General features: G+C 38.1%; 1 protein-coding gene across 2 annotated transcripts; it reads left to right on the forward strand.

Annotated features, from left to right (window-relative positions):
• Nucleotides 1–531: 531 nt before the first annotated feature.
• Nucleotides 532–23,902, forward strand: slc4a10b (solute carrier family 4 member 10b). Of its 2 annotated transcripts, XM_051404496.1 has the most exons (26): nt 532–906; nt 2,061–2,102; nt 7,559–7,640; nt 10,010–10,162; nt 10,275–10,413; nt 10,891–11,051; nt 11,259–11,444; nt 12,957–13,045; nt 14,275–14,432; nt 14,572–14,659; nt 15,275–15,421; nt 15,513–15,616; nt 16,115–16,289; nt 16,450–16,583; nt 16,910–17,155; nt 17,306–17,411; nt 17,750–17,911; nt 18,166–18,279; nt 18,420–18,581; nt 18,723–18,974; nt 19,192–19,260; nt 20,104–20,277; nt 20,798–20,917; nt 20,999–21,066; nt 21,175–21,277; nt 22,723–23,902. In XM_051404496.1, the coding sequence occupies exons 1-25, from the start codon at nt 859–861 to the stop codon at nt 21,245–21,247; spliced, it is 3,252 nt and encodes a 1,083-aa protein (XP_051260456.1). In that variant the 5' UTR covers nt 532–858; the 3' UTR covers nt 21,248–21,277; nt 22,723–23,902. The 2 variants fall into 2 exon arrangements, with proteins under 2 accessions (XP_051260456.1, XP_051260457.1); XM_051404497.1 differs by lacking the exons at nt 532–906; nt 2,061–2,102 and adding an exon at nt 2,417–2,586.
• Nucleotides 23,903–24,460: the final 558 nt, after the last annotated feature.

A 24,460-nucleotide genomic window follows, 5' to 3' on the forward strand; every position in this document is an offset into this window, starting at 1 on the left:
GTGCTTGTTATTGTAAATCACATGCATCCTCTTATTGTTCCACCATAACACCCCAAAAACAATAAAATGGGAAAAATGTCTTTCTCTGACTTTTTTGTCACTTCTTATGAGAATCCCTTACTTTGTGCATTTGCTCTGAGTTTTATCCACAGTGTGCTGCTAAATTCAATAGCAATATATCTGCTTTCCATCTTTACAAGTTCGTTTTAACATTACAAGATGTCTCAGAGAACCATCTTCATTTAATGGGACAGACATCATTATAACACAAAGTCATTTCCTACAGGGAGTTTGTAAATATGACCAGATGATTTTTTAAATTTTTTTATCAATACTCAATTTCTTACTTGGCTTTTTGGTTCCATGTATGAGTGAGAAATTGTAAGGAATTGGAAATATACTTTTACTCATAGCAAAACACTTAAACACATATTGCAGAGCAGAGAGAGAATGTTCCTCGTGAGCCCACTGGGTCTAATAAAAACCACAATGAAACTGTTACATAACTTGGGATGACAGATAAGCGCACACCTCACAGAACACTTTACGCAGAAAATATGGTCTCTGCTGTTTTCATATCGATTAGATGTTCAGTCTCCTCTCAGCTCTGCGTCTGAAACAAAGGTTAAACATTGCAACAGTGACGCGTCCACGTCAGGAAGCAGAGATGCGCATGTGTTTTATGAACGAGGACAGCACGAAGAGGCGCAAATCATCCCCGAGCTGCTGACCGACGATGATTATAAACATGTGACTGCATGTGTGGCCGCTCACTTACTGCTTCACCTGCCGGGATAATATACTGTACACAGCGGACGTCTCTGCTCCAGCTCCCTGATAACTGCTGAGGGAAGGAAGATGGATACCACGGACCAAGGTGCTCAGATAGAGCCGCTGCTACCGACGGTAAAGAGCACTGATCTCTGGGGACAAATATTTACTGATTAATATGTCAGGAAGTCGTTTTTTTTTTTTTGACTGTCAGGTTTAATCTATGTGCTATAATAGTGGAAGACTAATGCTAAAATGTTATTAAAAATGCAACAATTTCTTCAGGCGGCAGATGCAAAAATGTTTAAGTTTCCATAGGGGATAAAGCACCTGTGTGAGCTCACCTGCAGAAACTTACAGAACTGACTCAAAAGGTTTGACAGCTAGCTCGGATTATTTTCCATCATTTTCTTTTAGTCTAATCAATTCTTCAGTGAGCCACAATGTGACATAATCTTAAAAAAGCATGATGTAAAAGTTACCTCCAGAATGGAGACTGGCACTACCAGGAGGCTTTCACAAGTTATTCATGTTTAATTATGATGCTTTTTTTCTCAGAGTAACAAGTCCACTGTTGGAGTGATTAAGTGATGTCCAATTACACTGTGCTATATAATTTTTATATATGACAAATCCCTGTTTTGACAGATGTCCTATTAATATAGTAAATTCAGAGGAAGTGACCCTGTGTCATCATGCTGTAATGAAATTGTGACATATTAAGGTTGATGTATATGTAGTGCAGTAAATGTATGGTTGGGTGATGCTGTACGAGTGCATGCTCAGGCAGCTATCGCACACACACAGATATCCTTTCACAAACAAACTCTATTCACTAAGTCTTTTTTGGACAAATTTAAATCCTATTCATATAAAAGAAAATAAAGTCTCTCAGGGGATGTTCTCAGAGACACGTGGGCCCATCCCCACTGGTCTTTGCTGATCATTTTGGAGGAGATTTGTTGTCATTATCCATTTGCTGTTTTCATCAAAACAGATTTTTCCATTTAGCTGAAGAGGTTTTAGACGAACAGGCTTTTAGACTGAGAGTTTCTTTGCCCTTGTACGATACTTTGAAAGCCACATGGCCTTGGTTACAACCTGACCTTAAAAATCACTGAACATTTAAGAGTTTAAAAATAACATTTCAGAGTAAATCTTTATCTGATCTGGAGAAAAAAATGTCTGGAGGGGTTGATTCCTTTCTAAATTACACTTTTACATTTATTTATACATGTATATGAACCCTTCAACCTGCTAAACTGAAGATATGATTTTTGATCTTTCAGGTCAACTCTTTCCTTGGCTCGTCAGTTGGACGTAGGAGTTTGGTGAGTTACAATCCTTTTACGAGGTTCACAGTTAAAAACTAGCATATAAAATGTAAAGTTATGTTGCACTGAGGATTTCTTTAAGATCCTACATAGAATAAAGACTCACTGGTGGAGCTGCAGAAACACTCTTGTAGTGACCAAGTTGATTTGATGTGACGTAGCAAGCTCATCTATAGCCTTACTTTATGAATCAAGCTTTGTCTTTAATAAGACGCTGCTGGGCGGCGGCGATGATGTCACAGCTGTAATCTCACAATGAGAGACTGGTGACTCTGCCGATAGATGCTCAATCAGAAATTACAGTTGTTTGACACAGCAGAGGGGCATCAGCAGCTACCAGGCATGGTGTGAGCAGGGCAGCAGGAGTTTGCACTGCAGAGCTCAGCGTGTTGCACTCGGTCTAAACTGAAAGCAGACGACACAGAAGGGAAAGCTCATGAATTCTGAGAACTTGGAGGCTCCTTGGGGCTTCAAATATCAGGTAGGACGACACTTGCTCGTCATCTTCAATATTGTGACAGCATGGCTAATGTACTCACTGGTTTATTGATGTTAAGTACATCTTTGAGGATTTCTTTTTTGTGTCTAACTGAGGGCAAGGTGTGTTTCACAGGACAGAATTTGTGGACATTTTGTAGATGGACCAAAATGAGAGTAAAATCCTGGCAAAATGCAAAAGAGCTTTTTTCCTGCTAACCACTACTGATCCATCATGCTGCTTGGAGATGGATGCAGATATAAAGGCTGCCAGAATGAGAACTCAAAGCTGTAAAACACCTAAATAACATTTATGAAAAAAAAGTGGTACTAATGTGTCCTCTTACAGGATGTTGAAGTTTATGGCAGAAACATTTAAGGATTACAGTGCCACATGAAAGCCTGTGCAGCTAATGATATTGCTGCCACTGATGGTTCCAAAATTGCCACAGCCATCTGTAGGGATCAGATCCAAATATGTGCCACATCCTGTGATATCACTTCAGCTGTGTGGTTTGCCAGTCCTTTAACATGATTTTTCTGGTGAGTAGATCTGTCATGGTTATGTGTTAATGTTAAATCCTGACATCTCTTTGTCCAATCAACCCCTTTAAATGGCAAAAAACAGAGTGAACCCACCAAACAGCTTTGTGCATGAGTCTGTTCATACACAGAACCATCATGAAAGTTGCTTCAAGTGGACCTTTGTTTCCAGAGGGCTTACATTAAGTGAGTGCAGTGCACTTATTAAGGAATATGAGGGTAAAATATCCTCCATAGGGGACATTATAGTTGTTTTAGAATTGGTAACATATCTCTTCAAGTTCTCTTTACTGACATGCAGCTTAGCCCAACAGTTAATCTCACATCCAAAATGCTCTTGTACCAGAACACTGACAACATTTGTCTGACAACAGTAACACTGTGTCACTTAGCACACAACAACACTAACAACAGGAAGGATTGCAGTGAGTATCACTATTGTCTTTGCAGTATCTTTTATGTATTTATTCAACATAAACCATGCCATTACAAGAAGAAGGGCATTTCTTTATGGATTATGTTACTTTACAGAGTGACCAGGAATGAGTCAGAAATGCCACAATATGCTTTATTTGTTTAGCTATTGTTTTCCTATAGAGTATTTACAAATGCACTAAATGAAACTAAAGTATTCCAGTAATGCAATACCAAACTATACCTATTTATTATACTTGTACAGGATATCTACAAATGTAGGAATACAACACTTTCTCCTGCATTTGGCCACAAGTTCTCATCCACATCTCACCTTAAATCCTCTGCAATACAACTGGCAAATAATCTTTTTGCATGTCTGATCCCTCACAATTGTCCAGACACCCATCATTAATTGCATCTAAGAAGCACATCTTATGTGACTGGTGGGCATAAACCTTCCACCTTCATGAGGAAAAGAATTCCTCTATACGGGGTTAAGGAATGGAGAGTAAGGTGGAAGGAAAAGTGACACTAACTGGAGTGTGACTACAGAGCTCTCATGGTGGAAAAAAGTTTATGAATTTTTAAAGATGAGGTCATTAAATCCATTTTGTGTCAAACAAATGAAAAATGATCCTCCATCCACACTGACCTTTGTTGTGAAGTGAACTTTTAATAAATGCGTGTAACCAATTACACAAAAACTATGATATTGTTTTTTTAGAAATGTAACCACTGTATGTGAGCACAGTGCAGGTTAATGTGGGCTTATGTGGCTGGTGTGTTGGTAACAAATACTGGCAGTTTAATCTGAGCAGGGATGTTGATCCATGCCCTGTATATTTGTAGACAGATTATCAACATCAGCCTTGTGGCCTGGCTAGCCCATGTGGCACTGCAGCTGTGAGCAGCAGTGCCCTTCATTATCATAATGCTTCGATGGTCAACTGCCGGCCAAGATGGTTCAGGGAAAAGCCGATATCAAGCTTTCAGGATACAAATACCTACTGTAATAAGTGCTTTGAATCTGTTTGTAATTTCCAGGAGAAAGGATTGATCCTGCAGAAGCCACTCCAGCAGTAAAAGCAGTTGTATGTTTGTTTTGCATTCTCAATCCCAGTTGTTGTTGCTTGGACTTACAGTAAATGACAGTGACAAATGAGTTTTACTCTTAAATCCATACCACTGGCGCACTAATCAACACCAGCATGGTGCCCAACTCCGATAAGTAATCGTGTCTAAATATTTACAGTGTTTATAAGTCACACATTCCACAGATCGTTCAGCAAACATTGCAGAAAATCAGTTGTTTGATGATTGTTTGCAGTAGTAATGGTTTTTCTTTTTTATTTTGTGTATGCGTTTATTTTCTCAGCTACAGTGTAAAATGTGATGAAACTGTTTTCAACTACACTGCCTGTGTTGCTCTGCATTAACAGTCCAACATGTTCATCCAGAGTGAAAATTGAGAATTAGTGAAGGCATTCATAGTCCAAAGAGGATCAATAGTTGAACCCCTTACCTTTAACCAAGCACCACCAATTGATCACAGTTGCATGTGTCAATTATTGTGTATAACAACATAAGCAACTGAATTCCTGTTAGCTTGCTACCATTAGCAAGTTGGTTAAGTAAACGGAATATAATACACATTGTTGTATTTGCACTAAGGCTTTTGCACTGATTAAACCAACAGGATAAGTGATATTAATTAGTTGGCACATTTTTTGTCACCTTTGGGACAGAGCTGTTTCCAGTCTTTATGCTAAGCTAAGATAACTTACAGAACAACCAACGCCAGAGGTATAAATCTTCTTATCAAACAAGAAAACGAACAAGTGAATTTCCCAAAATGTCAAATTCCCCCCTCACCCAGAAACGGCACATAGGTATCTTTTCATTTTTCATTCACCAAACAATTTAAATTTTTCTTGTGGAACATGTATTTGAGCCACCAGCCTGCCTGTAGACATTTGGTCCTCCACTCATCCATATTTTGAAGCGCGCGACTACATGTAATTTGAAAGTTTGCTTGCAATGAAAGAGAATTACCACTCAGCCCCCCTAATGTCAGCTATCATCAGCCCTTCAACCCCCCTTTACAGTCACATTTTGTTGGGCCTGAATATCTATCTATTACTCAAGTACTGTACTTTAGTGCAATTTCTATGTGCTTTAGTTGAGTATTTCCAGTTTATACTACTCTATTTTAATAGTTCATATATTTTGAAAGACAATTTTGTACTTTTACTCCAGATTTATTTGACAACATTAATTACTTTGTAGATTAAAATTAGTAGTATAACATAAATCACCTATACAATTATGATGTATTATTATGGATTAAGCTACATGGCAGTATATGAAGTTGATGAAATGAGTTCCACATTTAGCAGCTGCAACATCAAAGTGATGTGCACAGTATATCAGTAATTATAATGATATACATTATTCTGAAATGGGTCATGCATGTCAAAGGTGAAATTCAGCCTACCAAGGATTTAGAAATGTTTTACCCTAGATAAAAAAAAAGGTATGTATTAATATTTTGCCAACATCCTCCCAGACTTTCCCTGCAACCATGATGACACATTCATTTCACAGGCAGTGGGCGGGCTGTTTGTTTTGTTCCTATAGAGACTGCAGTGACCTCTCTGTACCCCATCTCAGCCTCTTTTTGTACTTCTCCATTCCTCTCCTGTTCATGCGTGCCTGTTTGAGGCTGCACAGTTTAGCTGCGAATGCTCATGCCAAGTTGTGATTGTGTGGTGGTGTTCAGATTTTAAAAATTAATCTGTGTAATGTTGGAAAGTTGAGTTTTTGTTCTTGCCTGCACTGCTAAGTGACAAATAATGATTTCTGTTGGTTTTACCGATTCTCTCTTACCACCTACTCCCTCTCATCTTCTTTCTGTATTACATAAGCAGACTGACATTCACACCACAGAATGCTGGTTGTCTCAGTGATCTGACGCTAATCAAGTAGATCCATGTGCTCTAGGCCATCTCCTGCCAAGGCAATGACTGCAGGTCTCTTGTAGAGCTTTCACAGAATTTAAGTGGTTGTGGTTAACTGCTAATTAACCTTTGTCACATGTGAAACAGCTGCAGTACTTATGAGGAGGTAAAATCCTGTTTGTTCAGTAGAACAGGATGATCTGTGGGAAATCTCTTGTGCTCAGACGGCCTTAATGACATTTTTAGCAGCCATTCAGTATTCTCTTTTGTAACTGGACAAAAACTCTGCACTTGTGTGGCCTGTCAACATGTGAAAGTTTGGATAACCTCCACCTGATTTCATAACTTGCGTGTCTTCTGTACTGAGAATTAGTAGCATAATATCAAAGCTGACAATCACACACTGGTTTATTTATTTGGAATATAGCCTGATAAATAATTTTATTTCTTTCCTCAAATTGTGTGTATCTTGTGGTTGTAACTGGTCTAGTGTGGGTGGTGGGTAGAAGAAGATGGATAAATCAATGATACTGAATTTACTTTACCAAACTTTTTGTAAATCAAGTCAAGCAGTGAGTCACTTTTTGAGCTTGGGTCTCATTAACAAAACTGTACAGGTCACTGCAAAGGAAGCTCCTCAAAACAGAAGTAAAACTTTAAATGTAGTTGGGTAATTTATGATTCCCATTTTGAAAAGCTTTTTTGTTTGATGCTTTTCAAGATTAGATGTGCAATTAGTATCCATTTGGTTGGAAAATGTGTTTGTTCACAATGTCCTCAACATTATTTTTATGACTCGTTAATCTAATTTCTTTTTTAAGTGGCATAAAGGGAACTATATTTAAATTTCATCGACAGCCTTGCTTTCTAAATGACAATAAAATAATGTTGAATCCTTGAATTTCATGCTATGTTCAGGACACATTAGTGTAGTAATGTTGTCTTATGTTCCACTTCCATCTGATAAAATACTGTATGACTGTGCTCTTGAATAATGTTTATAACGTTGAATATATGTTTGTGTGTGTGTGTGTCTGTTTGCCAATATGTTTCCAACAGAGGAATGATGACGAGGCTGTGGTGGACAGAGGAGGAACCCGATCCCAACAGGGAACCAACTTTGAGAAGGAAGATCTAGAAGGTACCTGGACGGACACCCAATGCATCTGGAATACAAAAAGCTTCAAGCAGTGAAAGGCTGCTGCAGCAGAGTCCGCCTACTCTGTACTTGCAACTGCTGCTTTCCTCTTGACAGCTTTTTCATAGTTAAAAGATAAGAGCAGAGTGGGAGGTAGAAAACTGTGGGTGAGCTGAGTTCGCATCAGTAATTTCATAACCAGTGAAAAACATGGACAATCAAAACAAAGATACAAACAGTAAGATTGAGTAACTTTGGGTAACTAAAGGCCAACAGCTTTCCCCATCTATATATGCAGACACAGTCAACAATACACAGCTTTTCAGCTACACTCACATTAAAAGTGTATAAATACTAAATATTGCCATAATGCAGATGGACTTTATGTAAAGCCTGACACTACTGTAAGTGTGAATAGTGTGTATGTCATGCATGCCTATTGTGTGTGTGTGTGTGTGTGTGTGTGTGTGTGTGTGTGTGTGTGTGTGTGTGTGTGTGTGTGTGTGTGTGTGTGCGCTAATCACATTGCTTCAGTAGGTTTGTAAACAACTTGCCTTTGCATATTTGATAGCACTCAACTGAACTGAACTTTTACTCATCAGTAAGACTTCAGTGCTTTAAATAGTAGTTATCAGGCACATTGTTACGGCTCCTCTTTGCAATTTCTTCCCAGAGCTCCTCCACAAAACTGTAAAATAAAAAGTTGTCAATGATCTTTGAGTTGAGCTGAGCTATTGAGATGCTGCAAAATACATACATAAGTGTAAGCAGTTGTGAAAAAAATGTGTGGCATTTATTTAAAGAATGAAGCTATATTAAACCCAAGTTGATTTGACCTAATAAATAAAATGATGTTAAACAGGTGTCAATAACTAATACAGGGCTTTTTAATTGTCAATATTAAACAACACCCTATGCCCATAGTTTTAAATCCAAAATACCAAATACAGAATATGTTGGTTAATTACTTGTGCCCAGCATTTTGGCAGAGCTGTACCAAACATTCTGGAGAGCACTGTATGTGCTGTATGAGGTGAATTTTCATGTCATACTGCAGTGAGCTGAGTGGGCTGACTTACAAGTGCAAACACAGACATGCTCTCTTTTTCTCTCACTCACGCTGTCTCATACCTGCACAAAAAACAAACATGGGCATGCAAACATAGTTGTGCAAGGTAGAAGAATGGATGCATAAATTAACAACCAGGCAACACAAATTATATCAGAGTATATGCATGTTCATAGAAGACGGTAGATAAAAAAAGAAATCTCTCATTAGTAGATAATTGTAGCATTCCATTTTACACGTCACGTATTTGAACCGTAAATTCACACTTTTCTTGTCACACGTTATGCAATATGCTTTCATGTATTGCCTAAAGTATACTATACGTATATACATACTATACTATACTATATAGACTATAACCTCCCTAGATCACACAAATAGTGATAATTTTTTGTATGTTTGTATATCAGATCACTTGTGCTGCAACTTTTTCATATTTTTCATTCATCACCAAAAACTCTATTTAGAAGTGTGTTTTCTGTCACACTTGGTTTAGTTTAGCGCTCATTTGAACACAAATTGATTCACATATGAATTGTTTGTTGGTTAAAGATCAATAATTCAGGATCTTTTATGTACTAAGTATGAAGTAAACATATACTTTATAATAACCAAACTATTATTTTCATCGAGGAGAGCATGATATGTCCTGTTTTATTTCATACATATTTAGGGACAAAATGATTATGATGTAGACTACTAAAGAGTTTTTTTTTTTTTTCATGAAGGTGGTGTGGTGGTTTAGTGTGGCTCTTTTTAGAAAGGAACAGCTCAAAATAAAGTATCTTTTCAATGAATCTTTGAGCAAAAGGAGGTGCTAAAAGATAAAAACCTTTTATACTCCAAAATAATGTTTTCCAACAACAGTCACTTTTCTCTTTATACAGAACCAAATGTGACTTCTAGTAAACACTTCACGTTCTTTATTGTTATTAATTTGAGATAATTTTGATAATGCATTATTGTACATCGATAACAGGTGGTATTAATTTGATGCTCAATGTGGGAGGGTACATTATATAGCAGCAGTAAGCATTATATTATTACATAATATCTATGATGCACTTCATCACAATAAAAATAAAGCTTAACACAAAGAAGTAGTGCTAAACCATGATCAGTGAAATCATAATGATTATCTGTAAAGCTTCTGAAAGCACACACACACACACACACACACACACACACACACACACACACACACACACACACACACACACGCGGACAGACAGACAGACTCAGGCACACTCAGACAGGCACGTTGCATTTGATCCTCCTCTAACCAGTGTGGGTGTGTCTCCAGGCCACAGGACTCTCTACATCGGGGTTCATGTCCCCTTGGGCAGTACCAGGCACCGCAGCCATCGCAGGCACCGTCACCATGGAAACAAACACAAGAAGAGGACCAGTGACCGGGGCCTCACCTTGGTGGAGGGTAGAGAATCTCCTGTTTATGGTATTTCTCCACAGTCATAGACTTGCATGCATTATAGCACAGACAGATATATCTTACTAACTGAAGGATTTCAGTTCGAACCACTCAATTGTGCAATTCCTTGTGTTCCCAGACACTCCCTCCCAGAGAGTGCAGTTCCTGCTGGGCACTGAGGATGATGATGAGGAGCATATTCCTCATGACCTCTTCACTGAGATGGATGAAATCTGTGTGAAGGATGGAGAGGATCCTGAGTGGAGGGAAAGTGCTAGGTAGACTGTAACGTAGCGTCTACACACATTAATGACCTACATGCCATTATTGAAAGCTCTGATTGAATGGAGCGGCCATACACATGATCCCACTTATACTGATGAAAGATGTAGCTGTGTGTCTAATGTTTGTATTCCCATTACAGTAAGTAATTGCAATTCATTGTTATAACTAAAGGGACATTAACTTTTTGTTACTTTCTCTGATAATAGTCAGTGTAATCGAGATGTAGACTTTATTCATCGCCTGAATTATGGTATTCTGTTAAAATGATAAATTATACATTTTATTTATACATGTATACAGGTGACATGTAAATTAGTAAAACTGAGAAAGAGAGAAAGACATATTGGAGCTAAATATGAGCAGAGAGGGACCCAGAATGTATGGGTGCTGTTTTTGCAGCTAGAACAGATGGCTGTCCGGTTTTGCCGTCTGCTGGCCTCTTCTGACTGATAGTCAAACTCCTGTTACAGGTGGCTGAAGTTCGAGGAGGATGTTGAGGACGGAGGGGAGCGATGGAGTAAGCCCTATGTAGCCACTCTGTCTCTGCACAGCCTGTTTGAGCTGCGAAGCTGCATTATCAACAGCACTGTGTTGCTCGACATGAGGGCTAATACCATAGAAGAGATTGCAGGTAACTACTGTTATGAGACACAAAGTTAATGTTATCTGTTTTCTTAATGCTGGGATTTTCTGCTCCTTACATTTGTTTGATGCACTGTTTGTAATAAAGGAATATTAGTGTACTTATTCTTTGCGTTAAGATCAAGTTGCACTGGACAGAAGCCTCAGCTAGAACCATGAAACATGAATGAAACATGCTTTTATGTGTCCGCCTTAGACATGATCTTGGACCACCAGGAGCTGTACTCACCACTGGGAGATGAGCTTAGAAAGAAAGTGCGTGAAACACTGCTGAAGCAGCACCATCACCAGAACCAGAAGAAGCTGGCTAATCGCCTGCCAATTGTGCGCTCCATTGCTGACATGGGTCGACGGACGTCGGAGCTCCACCTGGACAAGAATGGTGAGAAAACCGAAAAGCTGTGGTTCCTCTATTGCAGGGGTAGACAACCTGCAGCTCTGGAGCCGTATGCAACTCTTTTAACCCCTCTCTAGTGGTTCCCATTGGCTTAGATAAAAATTAAATGAAAATGAATAAATGTAAAGCCGTATAGCCATTACACACAGAAAAGACAACAATGTTTTAACTAAAATGTGAGATGTAATATCATACTTTACATCCTGATGCTTTCACCATCAACACTGCTGGGTCACTGGTGTGCTTGATCTGTGGTAAGAAATTTGCATAATAAAGCTCAACTATATGTTGTGACTCCAGAGTTTTTTGTTTTTTATTGGCCAAAATGGCTCTGTGATAGTAAAGGCTGCTGCTATATTGCAGTGGTTCCCAACCTTGGGTACCGTCTTAGATGATCTTCTTTCTAAATTTGTATTGTTTTTCTTGTGAATTGTTCGACAATATTTGGAAAATTCTTCTTCTTCAGGCCTTTATAATTTAATTTGTTTTAAGGGGTCACAGGTCAAACCACTGCTTTAATGAATCTGGTTTGTAGTGTTTAAGTGTGGGATACTTTGTGTGCAATGTGGGTGTGTGTGTGTTATAAGCATATGCTCTTAACTTGCATATATTCCCATCTTTTTTGGTTCTATCTACCACCCACCATCTGCCCACCCACATGCCATAGCCTTACTAAAGTCAGCAGGTGCTGGTTTATACACCTTTCACCAGCTTATACTTAAATAACATATTGTGGAGAGTATCCTCATGATTTGTGTGGCAACTCAAAATAGCTTGCTTTTATTGGGTTTAAGTGGTTGAGCAAAAAACAAGATTAAAAAACAAACTTCAAAAGTAAATTATATAAATATACACATTTGTTTTCTGTTGATCTTCGCAGTAGAAGAACTATTTGGTTCAAATTTGGGCTAAATTTAGTCCAAGACAGGCTTGTAGTTGGAAGAATTACTTCTCTATATCATTGCCAACTACAATTTGTAAGCATCAGGTTTGCCAACACTCCACATGACAAAATTAGTTACGCAGAACGCAGCAAATCATTTTCTAGTTTACTAGAAATCTTGGTGGCCCATCATGAGCAATTTAATTTCACTGGTGTGGCATTTTCTAGCTAATTTCAAAGAAACAATCTCGGATAAGCTCCACGTCATGCTTTGTGAGCATATTAAACAGTATAATTAGTGTGAATTTTTGACCCCGTTGTTTAATGCATACAGAAATTAGGCCAGACCTGTCAGGCAGCTTGGCAGTAATCACGTTAACGTGAGCCTGGATTTATTGAGACAACAATAGTGATAAAAATCTGGGTGGTTTTATCCACAACAGCACTCGTAAAACTGCCCTCTGTGATCTGTGTGTGAACCTCACTCTTGTTTCCCTTTCTAGAGATATCCTCTATACCATTTCATTCTCATTGTATATCGGGAGATCATCAGTTGCTGAAATGTTGACACCATTTTGGAATTGACTAATAATTCTCCCGTCTGGATTATCCAGGTCAGATGTCATCCTCCCAGTCTCATTTAGCGTGTTCAGATGGGAAAGTCGATCCCAGTCGAGAGAACAGTTCTGTGGACTTCAGCAAGGTACAGTACACACTGTGCAGTTGCACTGTAATACAGACAGTACTGTGTTTCTCAAGTTATGTGTGTAATATAAGAAAACTTGTGCTTTACTTAGGTATTTCGATATTATACTGCTTTATTCTACTTTCCACATTTTAGAAGGAAACACTGTAGTTTTTACTGTATTCATTTGTCAGGTATAGTTACTAATTAATTTTACATGCAAGAAATAGGTCCTCATATACAGTAAATAGGATGATTGACACCTTCACATACACACACAACTACTGAATGAGTGACTGAATGACAGGCGTGCAGCCCAAATGCTCAAATGCATCTCTTGCTCCTACAGTCATCTAGTAAGGGATTAGGATTATAACCATGTTAAGTAAGTATAAAAGTAATTCGGCTCTGATGATCTGAACATCACAACCCCTCAAAACACAGACAAAGATAAAATCCTCCGGCGTAATGTATGTGCTTTTATGTGCTTTTGTCCTGTTCACTGGAACAAAGTGTACCCGACGTATATGGAGTATACACACAGCAAGGAATAATCAGCAAAACAGCACTCTACCAGTGTTTATGTAAGTCACGACCCATCAATATATCAAGAAAATAATAATTCTTGGATGGTTCTGAACAGCCGCCCTAGAGCCACATGAACTCTATGAAGGAACAAACAACACTCCAGTCAACACTTGTCAACTCCACATAATTATCGCTGAAAAATCAACACCTTTAATATTCCAAAATATTCTGTACAATGGAGCTCCACTGCATCAAAAAGACTGGAAATCAGATTTAGCTACTGTAAGAGGATCAGTTTCATGGTCAGGGTCAACTTTTACATGCTTTTAGGCATCACAGTTGTGGGGAATGAAATATATCTCATCCTTATAGGTTATTATGCAACAGGTCAGGGTAACATCTATGTTTAAATGATCTTTTGTAGTATTTTATTTGAACACATCTGTGACTTATCTAATATTATGTCCTATGACACACAAAGCCTGGACATGCGCACTCAATTTCGACTAGAATCCAGTCAAACCATTTCATTTGGGATTTAATGTGAGGATACAATGATTTATTTATAGACTGCTTTTTCAAACATGAATGATCTGTTTATCTTTTCAAAGCATGCTCTCAGTCAAAGCAGCTTAGACGTTAAGCTAACGGGAAAGGGTGTCAAGGTCTTTTATATGTTACTCTTAACACTACTAACTGTACTTTGTGTCCTCTTTCAGATAGACCTTCATTTCATGAAAAAGATCCCCCCGGGGGCTGAGGCGTGTAATGTCTTAGTGGGAGAGCTGGAATGTCTGAACAAGCCGGTGGTGGCATTTGTCCGCCTTTCACCGGCGGTCCTGCTCAGTGGGCTGACTGAAGTCCCCATCGCCACAAGGTTCCTGCAGGCTGATTCAACTAAATTTGCTATACATATCTCTTTATTAACCTTAACATTAAGTAAATATGCATCTAAGTTAGTTCTGATTCAGATTTAATTTGACAGTGTATTAAAGAATAAATGTTTTTGCTCTCAGGTTTTTGTTTATTCTTTTAGGCCCAATGGGGAGAGCGCCTCAGTATCATGAGATTGGAAGGTCCATTGCAACACTTATGACAGATGATGTAAGAATTCACCGCCTTATAGTTTTAGCACCTGTAGGGTTTATTATTAATTAATGTTTAGAGGAGGATGAATTGTTTTGAATGTCAACCAGATGTCGATTTTCTGCAGGCACGTTTGCATAAATTCACAGTCCAGCAGAACTAAACAAATTCCTGAAGTGATAGAACATTTCTCAGCATGAGACACAGCACAGAGCTTTTATGACATGTTTTGGCGATTAGTCAGCCCTCATGTCCTCCTTTTTGTCCGGGATTTAGGCTGCCGTCCATTATCACTGAGGAAAAGATGGGCTTTGACGAATTCCAAACTTTGTTATACTCTCTTTGGAATCAGTCGGTTTGATGAAACTGCATGTTTTATAAGGGATCATTGTGAGTCAGTGGTTAATGCTGTGGTTTCATAGTGAGCAGGTCCTAGGTTTGATTAGCTTAACCTTGGCTGTGTGTTATGTTTTCCGTTGCACATGTTTATATATATGTGCATGTATCTTTAAGGATGTCAGATGCAATAGGAGTGGTGAGGCTTGCACATAGAGTGCAGCATATGCACTGCACTTAGTCAAAGTTTGAGTCAGGAGTGCAGCCATAATCAACCTCCTATGTTTCTTTTTCCAGGTTTTCCATGATGTTGCCTATAAAGCTAAAGACCGCAATGATCTGATTGCTGGGATTGATGAATTCCTCGATCAAGTGACAGTCCTGCCTCCAGGAGAATGGGACCCATCCATACGAATAGAGCCTCCAAAAAATGTACCTTCTCAGGTTGGTAAGAATTCAGTAAGCTGGTTGTCTTCTTTTCTTTAAAATTGCATGTGAAAAACAACCTAACTGCTGTGGATTGTTTGTTAAACAGGAGAAGAGGAAGAAAAGTAACATTTTACCAAACGGATTAGTAGAAGGTGATGACCAAGAGGAGGAAGGTGGCCATGGGGGTCCGGAACTGCAACGTACAGGAAGGTGGGGAATCACAAAGGGAAAGAAGTGTTCTCTCTAAGTGATACCAGATGTGGAAGAATTTTATGTATATAAATGACATAATTCACTCTTTCCTTATAGTTTTCTAAAATGTACATAGACTTTTCTAAAATCAAGCCAATAAACTGAAAAATATCACTTTTCTACAAAATGTACAATGCAAAGTGGATTGGCTACTTGTGGATAAACTTGGTCTGTAGTTGTAGTCATAAAGTGGTTTCCATAGAAACATCCTGTCTTGAGATGTTTATTTGCAGCTAGACTTTTCTATCACAGAGGCCTATCACACTAAGCCATACTTGGGAAAAGGGGAATGTAGGTAAAGCAAGTTAGGGAAAAAGAAAAAAAGTAATTGTAGTATATATATATTTTTTTTCAATGCAGTCAAAATTAAGATGAATTTATACTGAGAAATGTTATTACGGTATCTCTTATTTAAAGAAGGTTTCACATGTGAATAAATTCTTTGTATATTTCCAGGTGGTTCGGTGGTCTCTTTCTAGACATCAAGCGCAAGGCACCCCACTACCTGTCCGACTACACTGATGCTTTAAGCTTACAGTGTGTGGCCTCTTTCCTCTTCCTCTACTGTGCCTGCATGTCCCCTGTCATCACCTTTGGAGGGCTACTGGGCGAGGCAACAGAAGGACGCATAGTAAATCACATGGCCTTTCCTCTAAATGTTCACAGTGTTCTGTCAAGACTGGCTCTTGCACCGTTGTACACTGTACTAGACAACAGTTGTAGTTCAATATGGTGATGATTTTTAAAGTAACCGTCCATCAGTTATCTCTCTGTCTTTTCTCATTCCCCAGAGTGCAATTGAGTCACTGTTTGGAGCCTCGCTGACTGGAATAGCTTATTCCCTGTTTGCCGGGCAGCCCCTCACCATTCTGGGCAGCACCGGGCCAGTGCTTGTATTTGAAAAGATATTGTTCAAATTCTGCAAGTATGTTGTCTTTTTATTTGACTGTACCCTGTATAAATAATCACTCTGAATGACCAATGATTTCAGGTTTGTTTAATCTACACATTGCATAATTTTATGATTACATTGTCTGACATTTATCGGCTTTTCTGCGGGATATGTGGACACGAGTCTTTCAAACATCTGGCTTCTTATAGACCATTAAATACTCTTAATGTATTGACATTTAATTTGTAATAATGAATTCCTCCAATCCTCCACATTACCAAGAGTAAATAATCAATACATAACATGGTTTGTTCTCTGATATGTCCCACAGTGATTTTCACCCTTTTATCTCCACTTAGGGAGTATGGCTTGTCCTATCTGTCACTCAGAACCTGTATTGGTCTGTGGACAGCTTTCCTCTGTATCCTACTGGTGGCAACAGATGCCAGTTCCCTCGTTTGTTACATCACCCGTTTCACAGAGGAAGCCTTCGCCTCACTTATCTGCATCATCTTCATCTACGAGGCCTTGGAGAAACTCATCCACCTTGGAGACCACTATCCCTTCAACAAGAACAACAACCTGGACAAACTCACCATGTACTCGTATGTGGACACTTATTATTACTATACTCTCACACAGTATATTTTTGAAAGTAGTTAAAAAGAAGAATAAATACATTTGTTGTAGGTACTGTTAATCCTGTATGGTTACAGGGATTATTTAGTCATCCAGATGTTCATTTGCTTCCACAGATGTTCATGCGTTGAGCCTTCTGACCCCACCAACGGTACCCTGAAATTTTGGGAGCTCAACAATGTCACTGCCTCAGAAATTTACTGGGAAGCACTGGAGGCCAAGGTACAACCCACACCGGCTTTTAAAAAACCAAAAACAAATCTGTCGGTCATGAATTTTTGCGTTACACAAAGACAGACTGAAAAGATTACATTTAGGTTTTCCACCTTAAAGTGGCATGCTCTCCCAGATGGAGGAAGCTGAACAGAGGAGATTAAGGGCATGTGGGCTGGATTATATTGGATTACTCGCTGCAAATCACTATGAAAGCACATTTTTTTCATACTCAGTTAAGTTTTTTGTGGACATAAATCCTGTTTCTGGAAATGTAGTCTGCCGATGCTGGTTTATTGCTAATTATATGGTAAGGATAAATACCTACCCTCTACCTGTTGTTGCAGGATTGTATTGAGAAGCGCGGGGAGTTTGTGGGCAGTGCCTGCGGCCCTCATGGACCCTACGTTCCTGATGTCCTCTTCTGGTGTGTCATTCTCTTCTTTTCCACCGTCATCATGTCCGCTTTCCTCAAGGACTTCAAGTTCAGTAATTACTTTCCCACAAAGGTATTATGCTTTATACATTATCATTACATTAGATGATCCAAGCATGTAGACAAAGTTGCTACAGCTGCTGAACATGGCTGTGGTTATGAAGCATAGTGCAGTGCAGTGGTACACTCTAGTGGTCAAATATAGGTACTGCACACTAGAAACAAGGTGTCCTGTTTCCTGTAACCCTTTTGTTTCTGAATACATTAGGTAAAATAAATAAAACTGAATGATTTAGCTGCATTTGTACATGTTTTCCTCTTCATCAGGTGAGGTCCATCATCAGTGACTTTGCTGTTTGCTTCACCATCCTTACCATGGTCTTAGTCGACTATGCCTTAGGGATCCCCTCTCCAAAACTAAAGGTTCCCAGTGTGTTTAAGGTGAGCCACTCCTCAAAAGAAACTGTTTGCCAGATTTGTATCAACAAATTGCTATCTAACATCATAATTTCAACTATCTGCTAATTACTAATATTTATCTCTAACCAACAACAACCTTTTTAAAAAAAATAAAAAATCAGCCAACCAGAGATGATCGAGGTTGGTTCATCAACCCACTGGGGCCAAACCCCTGGTGGACCGCCGTCATTACGGTGGTCCCAGCTCTGCTTTGTACCATCCTCATCTTCATGGACCAGCAGATCACAGCTGTCATCATCAACAGGAAAGAACACAAACTCAAGGTACTTTCCTGTCCCAGCTTTGAACTCCCGTTGCAGACTGCATTAGTAAAATGGCTTGTGCAGCATCTGAATGCAGCATGTCTGAAAGTGCTGCAAAATTGCTTGACTTACAGTTTATTTACTGGGGCTTTCCCCTTTCAGAAAGGTTGTGGGTACCACCTGGATCTGTTCATGGTGGGGGTGATGCTCGGTGTGTGCTCTTTGATGGGCTTGCCCTGGTTCGTAGCAGCCACCGTTTTGTCTATCAGCCACGTCAACAGCCTGAAGCTTGAGTCAGAGTGCTCGGCTCCCGGGGAACAGCCCAAGTTCCTCGGCATCAGAGAGCAACGCTTCACCGGCCTCATGATCTTCACCCTCATGGGGTGCTCTGTCTTCATGACGTCTGTGCTGAAGGTCAGACACTGTCTTTTTGTTATTTGTGCATTTTGATTTGTGTGCAGTTATTCTCCCAGTATTATTGAATCTGATGTAAAGCATCCCTCTGTATTTGCTCTATGCATTTTTCATTGCTTCATCCTGAAGCCATTTAATGCTCCTTGGTTAATTATTGACTATAGTACAGTTGGTCTGCTGAAATAGAGCTGTTACTGACATTTTTATTGCAATTCAGTTTATTCCTATGCCCGTGTTGTATGGAGTGTTCCTGTACATGGGAGCATCTTCTCTCAAAGGCATTCAGGTAAAATTATTTTGTATTTAATGTATGCATCTTTTTTCACTCACATTATACTGTATGACTACATGGTGATACAACACTTGCCTCATATGACTGACTCTGGTATTGTCTTTGGTTTTAGTCGATTAAATGTAATTAACTGATGTTGAAAGTAAATTGAATCACACAAAATTTTGTATCACATACATTTTCTTAATGCTCACATTAGGATTGAAAACAGTGCTCTGCACTCACAAAATTAAAATGTGATTATCAAACACTTAAGGACCTGTGCAGAATTACTGTTGTAAATATTAAACTTTTTTTTTAGATTATCTGCATGGCTTAGATTAGACAGACAGTTGGTCTGTGTGGTTAAGTTTTAATTTGTAGACGCTCCGGATAATCTGTGTAGACTGTTAATTCTCATTAAGCCATGATAGGGAATCGCCTCCATATTGTCTGGTTGCCCAGATAAAAAGTGTTAATTGGCCTCTAGTGTGTTCCGAGCATTCACAGAACACCTGACTGTTATTTAATTGCCCTGTTTACTTCTTTTTTTCTTCATTTTGAAGTACTTTCTATTATTGGTTTGGAAAATTATTTTTAAATTAAGACAAATGTGTTTGGGGAAAAAAAGATCTTTATTGCACAGGTGTCCTTCTATGCTTTTCAGGAGCTCCAGCCTTTTGTAGTTACACATCTAGCAGACGCAGAGCAACTTTTAGCTTGATAAATGGATTTTATCCACCAGCTAGTCAATAACGATTGCTGTTTGATGCTGGGGAGACCCTTCCTACTCCCAAGTGGCCCAAAAAAAGCCAGTTATTGCAGGTTTAATAACTGTTTATCATTTATCCCCTCCAGTTCTTTGACCGCCTGACACTGTTTGGTATGCCAGCTAAGCACCAGCCAGACTTCATCTATCTACGACATGTACCCCTGAGGAAGGTGCACCTCTTCACCATCATCCAGCTCAGCTGTTTGATTATGCTCTGGGTCATCAAGACCTCCAAGGCTGCCATTGTTTTTCCCATGATGGTGTGTAAACAGTCCAATTATAGCTCCTGCAGGACCATTACACAGGCAGCATACCTTTCACCACACATCTAAGTGTTAGCAGGGCTCAGTGTGTGAGTACAGGTATGCTACTGGGGTTAGTAGGGCTCCTTCCATATACACTGGGATTAATGCAGGCCTTATATGATAATATATAAGCCTTATAATAATGTAAACTCAAAAAGACTTAATTTTTTCAGGATCATCGCTCTGTGGGTTTATTTCATTTTGTGAAAGCAGTTCCTGTTTACCAAAGCAGTTTGTTTGTTTGTTGTTATGGCTTTGTTAGTTATTTCATATTACTCCCAAAATAACACATGGAACATACTGACCTTATTTAAACAATAAGGGAGTCCATTTAAACTGATTTGTCTTTCATGCTACCAGTAATGTCTGTTTCCTATTAGTTTAAATCCATCTACCTCTTCAGCACAGCATTACTCCTTTATTTGGCCATTTTTTGTGTGCTTAGATGTTTCAGATCTGTGTCTCTATTCTGCAGGTACTGGCTCTGGTGTTCATCCGGAAGCTAATGGACTGTTTCTTTACCAAGAGAGAGATGAGCTGGCTGGATGACCTCATGCCAGAGAGTAAGAAAAAGAAGCTTGAGGACGCTGAAGAGGTACTATTTCTCTCATAAACAAACAGCTATAGAACAGCATGCAATTCTTTACATTTAAACTTTATTTTATTCCACCTCCAGGAGGAGGAGGAGCAGAGTATACTGGCGGAAGATGAGGCAGTAGTGCAAGTGCCATTAGAAGGGTACAAGTAAGTTACTTTATACTTGCAAGGTTTTTCTAAATGCCATTTCATGTACAGCACATATTACTTTGTTACATAAAGATGTAAATTGTTACCTGGTTTCTCTTTTCAAAGAGGAATACCCATCATCAATATCACAGATGAAATGTCAAAGGGTTCTTTTGGAAATACCTGGACAGCAACCTAAGACATTTGAGAAAGACCTCAAAACATTATGGTAAGACTTTTTGCTGTGTTGAATATACAGTTTATCTGGATAATGTTGTGTTGACACTGACCGAGATGAAAATAGAGTTCTTATGGCGAATTATAAAAGCAGCATCTTTTTGACTCAAATACTGACAACTTCAACTCAAAAACTAAAAAAAGAAACATGAAAATATATGATAATTCAATTAGACACTATGTGTGGGCACTAATACGCTTAGGTAAACATTTCAATAAAGAAATGGTGCTACAGTAGTATTTATCTCCAAGGTTGGTTGCCATTAACTCATTAAATATTTGGCTTAGTCTTGTGATGCTTTATATTTATCTGTGTATCTATCTGTTTTAATTTACAGAAATCTGTATAGGAAGCATTATGAGTCATTCCAAGTCAGGCACATCTTTTTTGTGTGAAATACAAGTAAAAAACTATGTGCATGTTTTAAAGAACATGTCCATTCATGTGTCTTTAATGCACTGAAAAGGTTTAAAGGAATTGTTTGACAATTTGGGGAATTTTACCGTAAAGTCATGAGAGTGGTATCAATCTTCTCCTGTAACTCTTCGCAAAAAAGTGAGTAATCACATTTCTCAAAATGTAGAACTGTTTCCTCTCAACTAGGACCTCTTAACATTCGCATGCTCAGCTCTAAAACGTGATAAAGGGAATTTGCAAATTGAAGAAGATAACATGGGGTATAAATGTAATCTATATGCAAAACAGATCTGCAGCAGAGTTCAGTAAGTGAAACTGTAACTCATCACCAGCTGCAACACCAACAGTTGCCACAAAATGAAATGCAACAGGCGTCCAGTGGGGGAAAGAAACACAGTACATACATTATTTTTACGGTTCTCAAGTAGCCTACAATTTTCAGGTACTTGTGCTTTAGTTATTTTTTTTTTTTTAACAACTATAATTATTAGTTACTTTAGAGAGTTTTCATTCATAACATGTGATGTAATAAGTAATATATACAGTATTTAATAATATAACACTCACTAATGCACAAGTTCTTTGACTTTTGATGCTTTAAGTACATTGTGCTGATAAAACTCCAGTGTTTTTTCACTCATATATTACCATTTTATACTTAAAGTTCCAGTGTGCAACATTTAGGAGGATCTATTGCCAGGCTTTTTGCATTTTTTCAATCAGTAACTACACTGCAAAATTCCACTAAACCCTACACACTGGACCTTTGAAGCCAAGGAAGGACATTTCTACTGCCTCATTTCATTGATTTCAAGAGGACCTAATCACCTGGACCTGGTATTAAGAATAACTATCTAGAAATAGCCAATCTTCTTACTGATCTTATTTGTTTCGTTAGGTCATATAGAGGCATCAGTATTAACCAGCTAAAGACTCCTTTTAGTAGGTTTAACACTAAGTAAAGAGTCTGAGTACTTCTTCCACCTACTACTTGTACACTGTCTTTTCTTTCTTGACAGTTCACTACAATGCAGTATTTCACAACACTGGAGTGCAAGATGAGGAATTTGAAACGAAGAAGATGGAGGACAGTGTGTCTGTGAGTGTTTGTCACTGTCTCTTCTGTGTGCTTGTAAACAAAATACGTATTGTATGTTGCAGTTTATTAATCCTTAAACTTTAGTCCTGTAAATCTCTGTGTGTAAGTGAATAACTATTATTTAATGTGTCACAAATATTCTGCCTCTTCATGAACCAGTGAAACCCACTATTTTCTTCTGTTGTTAATGTCAAATTTCTACTTTCTAAATGTAGATACTGTATTGCTCACACTGAATGTAAACAACAGAAATGTAATTGGTTGGTCTTGCTAAGAGACTGTTTTCAAGTTTTTGTCTTCGGATCAATTTGTATTTATTTTGTTATATACTTTGTATTTTGAAGTACCGTCATATCAACATATCCTTGGATTCTTTATCTATTTATATACTGATTCCCTAAACTTCTCTATTAACTTCTCTGTAGACTTTAAATATGATGCTAAGTTAAATGTAAACATCTAGTAAGTATTTTAAAAGCCTATTATATATAAACCCCCTGAAAAGCCATACATTTGTACAAATCCCTAGAACATTATAACATGAAAAGCTTGCAAAATACACATTTCTGATGTCTGTTTATCAGTTAGGACCATTTTGAATCTTATGTAATGATTTTGACTGACGGGAATGAGTGCTTTAAAGTGATCGATACAAGGGCAATATACATACATCTCTTAAGAACCAAATACAATAGCACTTTCTGCCAGAATCTCAGTACTCTATTTATATGAGAAATTATTTATCTAGCTTTATTTTGTGCAATAAAATGATTACGTTTGCTACAGAATACTTTGTAGCCGAAGAGACACTTGCGATATTTTGCCTCCTGGTGTCAGTGCATTGCTTATATTGTAAATATATAAACATATTACAATATTGTAAATTTAAAAAAAACAACATAATTAGTTTTAATGTTTGTATACATTTTAGTGAATCTTAAATTAAACCATAAAGACATTTAACCCTCAAAATTTCCCAAATCTGTTATACATCTGAGGATTCCAATGAATGGTTTATTTTTAAAGATACTAAAGAAACAAAATGTTATATTATGTATATCTTGTCAATGTTATTTTAATGTAATACATTTCTATGAGCACTCTTGTGTGTCCTGTCATTGTTACACATACACTCAGTCATAGATGGGTAACATTTTATGATAAGGGTTATTTATGCATCATGACTAAATTTTATGAATTTTGTACATTAAGTAACAATTTATCAATTACTAAATTGACAAGACTTGTCAGGGGACACAAGTCAACCAGGTAACTGAAAACGTGTCTCATTTACACCCACTATTACTTTATTTTGAAGACCTATGGCTATGTTTGCTTAAACATGTCTGTCTGTTCTCAACTGATCTGTCAAATGTCTCTTCTCTTAGAAACATTTCATCAAACAAAATGGTTTCAGTTCACCAGTCTCTCCCGTGTTATACTCCACTTCTTTCAACAACAATGCTCCTTGGCATAAACAAAGACTGTCTCTGGCTCTGAAAATCCCTATGTAACTGGAGTCCAGGTAATTGGATGGCATATAGATTAATGTTTGACCTAGCTGAGCAAAGATAAAACGTAAACATTGAACTATTCTATAGATAGAAGTAGGTAAAAAACAGTTGTAATATATGTAAAAAGCCACAATCACCAACGAC

The sequence above is a fragment of the Dicentrarchus labrax genome, unplaced genomic scaffold, assembly GCF_905237075.1.
Source record: "Dicentrarchus labrax unplaced genomic scaffold, dlabrax2021, whole genome shotgun sequence".
NCBI lineage: Eukaryota > Metazoa > Chordata > Actinopteri > Moronidae > Dicentrarchus > Dicentrarchus labrax.

What these genes read in the sequence shown, in the direction of transcription:
- slc4a10b (XM_051404496.1), top strand. Translation starts at nt 859, where the DNA reads ATGGATACCACGGACCAAGGTGCTCAGATAGAGCCGCTGCTACCGACG. An exon ending in GGAAAGAACACAAACTCAAG is followed by an intron (nt 18,582 to 18,722) that starts GTACTTTCCTGT and finishes TTCCCCTTTCAG; the next exon opens with AAAGGTTGTGGGTACCACCT. An exon ending in CCATTGTTTTTCCCATGATG is followed by an intron (nt 20,278 to 20,797) that starts GTGTGTAAACAG and finishes TCTATTCTGCAG; the next exon opens with GTACTGGCTCTGGTGTTCAT.